Source organism: Hyperolius riggenbachi, chromosome 6, assembly GCF_040937935.1.
Source record: "Hyperolius riggenbachi isolate aHypRig1 chromosome 6, aHypRig1.pri, whole genome shotgun sequence".
Classification (NCBI taxonomy): domain Eukaryota; kingdom Metazoa; phylum Chordata; class Amphibia; order Anura; family Hyperoliidae; genus Hyperolius; species Hyperolius riggenbachi.
In genome coordinates this window covers 337200952-337211178 of record NC_090651.1, presented here as the reverse complement: position 1 = coordinate 337211178, position 10227 = coordinate 337200952, and the positions used below count along the sequence as shown (strand labels likewise).

The 10227-nt window shown below is 47.8% G+C and overlaps 1 protein-coding gene across 1 annotated transcript; it reads right to left on the bottom strand.

Moving 5' to 3' along the window:
• Positions 1 to 4551: 4551 nt before the first annotated feature.
• LOC137522944 (uncharacterized) lies at positions 4552 to 5169 on the bottom strand (the record flags this gene model as incomplete). Its single annotated transcript, XM_068243103.1, has 1 exon — positions 4552 to 5169. A coding segment is annotated over one exon (618 nt), but the record flags the coding sequence as incomplete, so codon positions are not given.
• Positions 5170 to 10227: the final 5058 nt, after the last annotated feature.

The window sequence follows — 10227 nt, the reverse complement described above, 5'->3', positions numbered from 1 at the left end:
ACACCCATCACTGCACAGCCTTCAGCAGCAGCAGCAGCAACAGCAGCCACCCGCCCTCCTGCTCCTCCAGCAGCACCAGCAGGAGTGCGGAAACGCACTGCTCCTCCCCCCTCTGCAACTCCTGCCGCCGACACTGAGGCCTGTTCTGGCAGCCAGTCCTCAGTGGCCTCCTCTGCTGTGTCTGCTGATTCCCGTGTCAGCAAAAGGCCACGCCAGAGCCTTTTGAGCGAGTCCTTCCAGGGGGTGGTTAGGGCTCTGCCTCCCAGCAGCCGTCGCGTGCGGCAGCTGAACGGCTTGCTGGCACGGGCCATGTGCTCCCAACTCCTGCCGTACACGCTCGTGCAGGAGGGGAGCGACATTCGTGCGCTGCTTGCTTGCGCAGCCCCAGACTGGCAGCTCCCCAGCAGACACTTCTTTGCCCGCAAGGCCATTCCTGCACTGCACCGCTTTGTGATGGCCAATGTGGAGCGAGGGCTGGAGCACGCGGTTGGTGAAAGGGTCCACGTCACCATGGACTCCTGGAGCAGCCGCTTCGGGACAGGCCGCTACCTGTCCTTCACTGTCCACTGGGTCAGCTTGGTGGAAGGGGGTGAGGATGGGAGAGCAGCAGCGGGCACAGCAGCAGCAGCAACACAGTGGGTGGTGCCACCCCGCAGGGTCAGGGGAACTGCAGCAGGTTCCTCCGATCCTCTGCCATCCTCCGGCACACCTGGCCAAACCCCCCGCCTCAGCAGCAGCGTGAAGGCCCGCCACTGCCAAGCGCTGCTGCACTTGGTCAGCCTTGGGAAGACCAAGCTGACGGCAACCCATGTGTTGGCCAAACTCCAGGAGCAGGAGAGGATTTGGCTGACCCCCAGAGGCCTCAGAGTCGGAGAGGTGGTGGCCGACAATGGGGCCAATCTGGTTGCCGCAATAGACAGGGGAAACCTGACCCACATCCCCTGTCTTGCCCACGTGCTGAACCTGGTGGTGCAGAAGTTCCTGCGCACCTACCAGGGGATGGGCGAACTGCTGGAAACGGCAAGGAATGTTGTGCGTCACTTCCGGCGCTCGGCTGCAGCCTGTGCGAGCCTGGAAGACGTGCAAAAGGAGCTGGATCTGCCACGCCATCGGCTGATCCTTGACGTTCCGACTCGCTGGAACTCCACCCTGGCGATGTTGGAGCGTCTGGTTGAACAGAGGCACGCTGTCAAACAGTACCTTGCCCTGGCCACTGTTTCCGCAGCTCAGAGAAGGGACAAGACCAGCAACATCCCGTCCATCGTCCCCGATGATGACTGGAGGCACATGCAGCAGGTGTGCTTTGTGCTGGCTCCCTTCCTGCAGGCCACAAACATGGTGAGCAGGGACCATGCTATGGTCTGCGAGTGGGTGCCCCTGGTTTCTCTGCTGAACAGGGCCCTCGATGCTTTGCTGGAACAGGGAGCGGCAGCCTTGGACCAGCAGGAGCGGCAACCAGCTGCGCAGTCCACCTCTGAGGGGGAGGAGGAGGAGGACTTGGTGGAGGTCCCTGACCTGGCTGCTGATGAGGGGGATCAGCACAGCGCAGCTGAGTTGGTGCGGGGGTGGAGAGAGGATGAGGCGGCAGAGGAGGAGGATGAGGACAGCACTGACGTTGATGTGCCAGCAGACGTGGCCCGCCTCTTCCCGTGGCAGCGCACATGCTGACGTGCCTGCGCAGGGACCCCAGGGTGATCCAGATGAAGCAGAGGGAGGACATCTGGATCAGCATGATGTTGGACCCACGCCTCAAGGGGAAGTTGAGCCAGTTCCTGCCGCCTGCAGGAGGAGACCCAGCGCAACAAATAAGGAGCTTGCAGCAGGCCCTTGTTGAGCGCTTGGAGGAAGCCTTCCCCCAGCCTTCCACCCCCACTGTCCAGCAGCCAGCACAGAGGCAGCAGCAGGTGCCTGCATCCAGCAGCAGCAAGCGCCCCACAGACCTGCTGTCTCTCAGCCACGAGCTCTACAGGACTGTAGAGGCTCCGGCAGCAGTGACTAGAGAGGAGATGCATGCAGCAGCATCCTCCTCCGGTCACAGCCAGCGCCTGACCCGCATGGTGGCTGACTACATGGGGTCGTACAGCGGGCTTGACAGCGATGCCCCTGTTGATCCCATGGAGTATTGGGTCAAGCGCATGGAGATCTGGAGCGAGCTGGCGCAGTACGCCCTGGAAGTGCTGTCCTGCCCCCCTTCCAGCGTGCTGTCCGAGCGCTGCTTCAGTGCAGCTGGTGGCGTGGTCACCGAGAAACGCTCACGTCTGTCTCACAAGTCTGTGGACAGACTGACGTTTCTCAAGATGAACCAGGCGTGGGTGGAAGGCGAGTTCCTGGCCCCTGTTGTCGGCGAGAGGGGGACATGAACTGGCTGCCGGAACCATCGTTAATGTGCCTTACCACCCTTTACCACCTCCTGGCTCCTGCTCACTAAGCCAGCCTGGTTCACTTTGACTATTACGTCGCCTGCAGCCACACATTTTACACCTACAGTGGGCTGCTGTGTACTGCCCTTCTGCTGTCTGTCTGTGTTTCCCACTGCCAGGGTACACAGAATTACCTTCTTCTGCTGCCACTCTGCCACCAGCTATTACGTCAAACAATAGCTATATTGGTTGCAAAACCAAAACCAAACAAACCATTAAAAAAAAAAAAAAAGGTTTAATTTTTCTGAGGTGCCCGGGTTGAAAACTGTGTTGTCCCAGTTGTGTATTGGACACAATGTGGGCTGCACGACCGCTGTCTGGGACCTCCTGTTGTGTTTATTTACAGCCCTGGTATCACCGCTAGGTACCAGGGCTATTATGTCACGCTGCCTACCTGCTGCCACACTCACACTACTCCTCCATACCTCCTCCTGCTGCTGCTGCTGCTGTCTGTCTGTGTTTCCCACTGCCAGGGTACACTACACAGATGATTTACCTTCTGCTGCCACTCTGCCACCAGCTATTACGTCAAACAATAGCTGCTCACATTACTCCTCCATTCCTCCTGCTGCTGTTGCTGTCTGTCTGTGTTTCCCACTGCCAGGGTACACAGAATTACCTTCTGCTGCCACTCTGCCACCAGCTATTACGTCAAACAATAGCTATATTGGTTGCAAAACCAAAACCAAACAAACCATTAAAAAAAAAAAAAAAAGGTTTAATTTTTCTGAGGTGCCCGGGTTGAAAACTGTGTTGTCCCAGTTGTGTATTGGACACAATGTGGGCTGCACGACCGCTGTCTGGGACCTCCTGTTGTGTTTATTTACAGCCCTGGTATCACCGCTAGGTACCAGGGCTATTATGTCACGCTGCCTACCTGCTGCCACACTCACACTACTCCTCCATACCTCCTCCTGCTGCTGCTGCTGCTGTCTGTCTGTGTTTCCCACTGCCAGGGTACACTACACAGATGATTTACCTTCTGCTGCCACTCTGCCACCAGCTATTACGTCAAACAATAGCTGCTCACATTACTCCTCCATTCCTCCTGCTGCTGTTGCTGTCTGTCTGTGTTTCCCACTGCCAGGGTACACAGAATTACCTTCTGCTGCCACTCTGCCACCAGCTATTACGTCAAACAATAGCTATATTGGTTGCAAAACCAAAACCAAACAAACCATTAAAAAAAAAAAAGGTTTAATTTTTCTGAGGTGCCCGGGTTGAAAACTGTGTTGTCCCAGTTGTGTATTGGACACAATGTGGGCTGCACGACCGCTGTCTGGGACCTCCTGTTGTGTTTATTTACAGCCCTGGTATCACCGCTAGGTACCAGGGCTATTATGTCACGCTGCCTACCTGCTGCCACACTCACACTACTCCTCCATACCTCCTCCTGCTGCTGCTGCTGCTGTCTGTCTGTGTTTCCCACTGCCAGGGTACACTACACAGATGATTTACCTTCTGCTGCCACTCTGCCACCAGCTATTACGTCAAACAATAGCTGCTCACATTACTCCTCCATTCCTCCTGCTGCTGTTGCTGTCTGTCTGTGTTTCCCACTGCCAGGGTACACAGAATTACCTTCTGCTGCCACTCTGCCACCAGCTATTACGTCAAACAATAGCTATATTGGTTGCAAAACCAAAACCAAACAAACCATTAAAAAAAAAAAAAGGTTTAATTTTTCTGAGGTGCCCGGGTTGAAAACTGTGTTGTCCCAGTTGTGTATTGGACACAATGTGGGCTGCACGACCGCTGTCTGGGACCTCCTGTTGTGTTTATTTACAGCCCTGGTATCACCGCTAGGTACCAGGGCTATTATGTCACGGCGAGCTGCCTGCCTCATTGACTGCCTGCTGCCACACACTCATCCTCCTCCTCCTGCTGCTGAATTTACCTCCTGCTGTCTTTGTGTTTCCACTGCCAGGGAGCACATACAATGGCGCTTCCAACATGCGTGCGCCCACCAGCTATTTGTTACGCTCAAAAATAGCTGCATTTCTTTAAAAAAAAAATTGAAAAGAGAAATACGTGAAGAAGAAGAAGACGATATTGAAAAAGAAGGAGAAGGAGAAGATGAAGATGAAGAAGAAGATGAAGAAGAAGATGAAGACGATGATGAAGAAGAAGATGAAAAAGAAGAAGAAGAAGAAGAAGAAGAAGAAGAAGAAGAAGAAGAAGATGATGAAGAAGATGATGAAGAAGAAGATGATGAAGAAGAAGAAGAAGATGATGATGAAGAAGAAGAAGATGAAAAAGAAGAAGATGAAGAAGAAGAAGAAGAAGAAGATGAAGAAGAAGATGAAGAAGATGATGAAGAAGATGAAGAAGAAGAAGAAGAAGAAGAAGAAGAAGAAGAAGAAGATGATGAAGAAGAAGAAGAAGAAGAAGAAGAAGAAGAAGAAGAAGATGAAGATGAAGAAGAAGAAGAAGAAGATGAAGAAGAAGAAGAAGAAGAAGATGAAGAAGAAGAAGAAGAAGATGAAGAAGAAGAAGAAGATGAAGAAGATGAAGAAGAAGAAGAAGAAGAAGAAGAAGAAGAAGATGAAGAAGAAGAAGAAGAAGATGAAGATGAAGAAGAAGAAGAAGATGAAGATGAAGAAGAAGAAGAAGATGAAGAAGATGAAGAAGAAGATGATGAAGAAGAAGAAGAAGATGATGAAGAAGAAGAAGAAGAAGAAGATGATGAAGAAGAAGAAGAAGATGATGATGAAGAAGAAGAAGAAGAAGAAGATGATGAAGAAGAAGAAGAAGATGATGAAGAAGAAGAAGAAGACAATATAGAAGAAGAAGAAGAAGATATAGAAGAAGAAGATCTAGAAGAAGAAGAAGAAAGATAAAGAAGTAGAAGAACAAGTATATACAGTAACACTACTGAACAAAATTAAGGACACAACTTCTCTTTCCACATTTTTTTTTAAAGGAACATCCCCACATAATCACTTGCTGTTGTTACTTGGAAAAAAAGATGTTTCTTGCATCATTCACCCTCAAAACAAGTGTTGGAAGCTATTTAAGGCCAATTCGAATAGTCAGCTCGAATAGTGAGCTCGAATACCGACTCGAATAGTGAGCTCGAAGTCCGAGGTCGAATCGAATAGTAAAAATTATTCGACTCGAATATTCGACTGACCTCGAATAATTTACTATTCGAATTCGACCAAACTCGAATTTTAAAAAGGGGTATTTGAGCACCACTAGTGTAGAGTATGTATATATTGTGTTTTACCTAAAATTCCAGTCAGTTTGTGAGACGGCAGCCACCTCTCTCTAGGCTTCAGCCATGCCACCTATCTGGGGGGTCCTCGTCATCTTCGCCTTTTCAGCATCCTGTAAGCACTTTACAGTTTAATTTTCAAAACTGACTCTGGTGTTATTGATAACATTTATATTTTTATTTTGATAACATGTATATTTTTGTCTATTTGTTTAGGTCTATCTTTCTAAAGCAAACGATGGTAAAGAAATTACGCAGCGCATTAATGAAATAAAAGAATTAACGGAAGACAGATATAGATAGATAGATAGATAGATAGATAGACATCTAGATAGATAGACAGATAGACAGATATTCAACTTAAAGTACCACTATCGTGAAAATCGTACAATTTTAAATGCATTTAAATGAATACAAATAAGAAGTATGTTTCTTCCAAGGTAAATTGAGCCATACATTACTTTTCTCCTATGTTGCTGTCACTTACAGCAGGTAGTTGAAATCTGACAGAACCAATGCCAGGCCTGATGAAAAGGAAGGGCCAGCATTGCGGATAATCAGTGGCTGCTCCTATGCAGCTTGGAAACACTGTTGATGCTGCTGCTGTGGGGCTGATGCCAGCATGATAAAAGAGGAAGAGCAGAGGAACAGCATTACTGATCATTACAGCAGCTGCTCCAATGTCGCTTGGAAACACTATAGATCACGCTGCTGCCTCCCCACTGCACACCTCACTAGAATCATTTACTGCACTACAGAAAAAAGTGTCAGGATGGGTAGGACTACTACAGGGTGGGAAGATCAGAGGAACAATGCTGTTCCTCTGCTCTTCCTCTTTCATCATGCTGGCATCAGCCCCACAGCAGCAGCATCAACAGTGTTTCCAAGCTGCATAGGAGCAGCCACTAATTATCCGCAAATGCTGGCCCTTCCTTTTCATCATACCCGGCATCAGCGCGGTCCCAGCTGACAAATTGATTCTTCAGCTGCAATAACGGCAGAGTCCTCAGAGGCTTCCGTACTGCCTTGTTTACTTACGTCACCCCATGACCTGCGGTGCACGTCATTTTAGTCCAATCGCAGCACTGTGAAGCATTAGACCAAACAGAGAATGCAGAATTTTTCTCCAAAAATTGAATTACCGTGGTTATTTTTACACCAAACACAAGATTCCGTTTTTCCGATTTTCAATCTTCTGATTTTTGATTTTGACGCAAAATATGACAAATAAAATACTCCTCAAAAACAAAAATTGTAAAATGGAAAATCGGGAAACGGAAAATCAAAAATTGGCATTGACATTTCCGACCATCCATAATAAATCCATAATAAATAGTGGTAAAGTGACTAGTGCAATTCGACAGTGTAAAAACTCATAACAAATGAAAATAAATTAGAAAAAAAATGGATACTGAGTTACAGTAAATTTAACCACTTGCCGACCGCCCACAGCCGATGGGCGGAGGCAAGGGCTGGGCCCAAACGACCACAATACACCCATCGGCTGCGCCAAATTTTGATTGAAAAAAATCCAAATTTATGATCGGAATTCGGAACTTGGAAATCAGAATTCCGCAGAAATCCAATTTACCGCAACTCAGTCATTTCAATTCCCCGATATCCGAATGAGGACCCCTAATCAGCAATGGAGCAATTGTAATGCCAGTTTTACCAAAGTAAATTGCGAGATTCTTACGACCGGCGCAGAAGTTTGGTGAAAATCTTGTAAATTTGCCACCACCATTTTCGCTCATCCTTAAAGGACACCCGAGGTGAAAATGAAATAAACAATTTTATCTATCCTCCTTCTCCTAAAATTTACTTTTTAAGATATTCCACAGTTTTATTTTATATTTAAATCTAATTTTTAATTTATACAGTTTTATTGTTTTTGCTCAATGACACATTCCTGCCAGAGCTAAAATCTATGAACTATTGACCCTTTTTATATCTTTCCTGCTCTCAGAAGCCATTTTCTGCTAGGAAAGTGTTTTATAGTTGGAATTTCTTATCAGTGAGGGTCACACTGTAGTCTCACGCAGTCCTGATTTAGACAGGAACTGCCACTTACTGTACATACCTGATGTTTAACTCTTTCAGGCAGAGAAAGAAAAAAAGGAGCACAGCCTAGTTATTTGTGTGCTATGCACTGTAAATACACATGTCTATTTCATCATGTGACATATCACCTTGGCAGGGGCGTAACTAGGAAGCGCCGGCCCCCCTGCAGAAATTCTGAGTGGACCACCCTTCCCCCCCGGGCCCACTCAGGGCCGTTTTTGGGGGCTGGAGGGGCCGCAGCATGAGGGGAGAGCTTGGTAGCACGCTGCATGTTTATACAGAAAGTTGCGTCAGAAGCTAGAGAGAGGAACATCGGTGGAGCGAAAGGAAGGTATGTATCTGCCGCTGCCTGCCGCCTGCATACACACAGTATTCAACGTTGGAGCGGAGCGCAGAGGGTAGAGCCCGAGGTGAGGGAGGGGGTGGAACGTCCCCCCTCCCCACCAACGTGCTATCAAGCTCTTCCCTCATGCTGCGACCCCTCCAGCCCCCAAAAACGGCCCTGCCCCCCCGCGAGAGCAGGGGCTGCTTCCCCATTGTTACGTCCGTGATTTTATTAATACATTTGACTATTTTTTTTACATTTTTTTCCCATCCGGCCATCCCTCCCCCCACCAGCCAATCAGCATGATCGGCTGTCATAGGCTTCAGCCTATGACAGCCGATCACTTCCTGCACTACGGCTGTCCCCAGTACAGCGTTGCCTTAGATCGCAGCGCTGTGCCGCCTATTTAGACGATCGCCGCTGGTAGATTGAAGGCGGAGTGGATCTCCGTCTTCCAAGCAGAGATGCACGCACATTGGCGCGCGATCTCCTGCTAGCCCCATTGACAGCCGTTCCCGCCAGTTGGCGTGGAGCGGTCCTGGGCCTGCTGCCGCGTTCACACCAATTTGCATGAAGCGGTCGGCAAGTAGTTAACTGGTTCCCCGCCGCCGTACAGTATATCTACGCTCCTTTGGACTTCACTTCCCCGCCCGGAGCGTAGATAAACGCACCCCCCGCCGCTACCGCCGTTACCGCCGCTGTCCGCGCTCCCGCTCGCACTCCCGCGATCGTGTACGCCGCTGCCCGCTCGCCCGGAGATCAATGAACGGGAAAATACATTCCCGTTCGTTGATCTCTGCCCCCGCAATGATCTGCTGCTTTCGCTAAGCAGCGCGATCATTGTGAAGAAGAAAAAGAAATCCCAGCCTCTTTATACTTCCTCCAAGCTTCCGGAAGGAAGCTTGGAGGTCGCATTAAACAAAATGTTACTGCTGCCATCTTGTGGCCAAATAGTAAAACTACACCCAAACTATTTTTCACATACACATACATTACTTATACACAAATAATTAACTCATTACCTCCCACACTCCCCAAATTAATTTCTTTTGTAATTAAAAAAAAAATAAAAAATTTACAATTAAAAAAAATACATAAATAGTTACCTTAGGGACTGAACTTTTTAAATATTTATATCAGGAGGGTACAACACTGTTACTTTATAAACTATGGGCTTGTAATTAGGGATGGACGCAAAACTGAAAAAAATGCACCTTTATTTCCAAATAAAATATTGGCGCCAAACATTGTGATAGGGACATAATTTAAACGGTTTTATAACCGGGACAAAAGGGCACATAAATTTCATGGGTTTTAATTACAGTAGCATGCATTATTTAAAAACTATAATGGCCGGAAACTGAAAAATAATTAATTTTTTTCCCACATTTTTCCTATTTTCCCATTAAAACACATTTAGAATAAAATAATTCTTGGCATAATGTCCCACCTAAAGAAAGCCTAATTGGTGGCGGAAAAAACAAGATATAGTTCATTTCATTGTGATAAGTTATGATAAAGTTATAGACGAATAAAAGGACGGAGCGCTGAAAGGTGAAAATTGCTCTGGTGGTCAGGGGGTAAAACCCCTCAGTTGGGAAGTGGTTAAAATATCCCCTCTGTAGTTATGTTCACATGCAGTATATAGGGAGGGAGGAGCACACGAATGCAGGATGTAGCTCCACCCCTTCTATCATCTCATCTGCCAGGATTATTACAGCTAGCCTGTGTAGACAACCAGGGTGGGAGAGAGAGAGAGGCTGTGGCTGGGTATATGTGGCTGGATGTGTGTGTGTGTGTGTGTGTATGTGTGTGTGTGTGTGTGTGTGTGTGTGTGTGTGTGTGTGTGTGTGTGTGTGTGTGTGTGTGTGTGTGTGTGTGTGTGTGTGTGTGTGTGTGTGTGTGTGTGTGTGTGTGTGTGTGTGTGTGTGTGTGTGTGTGTGTGTGTGTGTGTGTGTTTGTGTGTGTTTGTGTGTGTGTATACTTTTTGTCTCTCTCTTTTCCTCTCTGTGTGCCTGCTGTGTATAGTCCCTTTCTGTATAAACTTGTAAAAAATAAAGCAGAGATCTCAGAATGTTTCACTTTACATTGCACTCTGTAGTAACACCTCACTTACTGACAGCTCAGGCCAGGTAATAACTTCACACACATAACACTTGCATTCCTCTCTGTTAATTAACATCCAAGCCCATATGAAATTCACT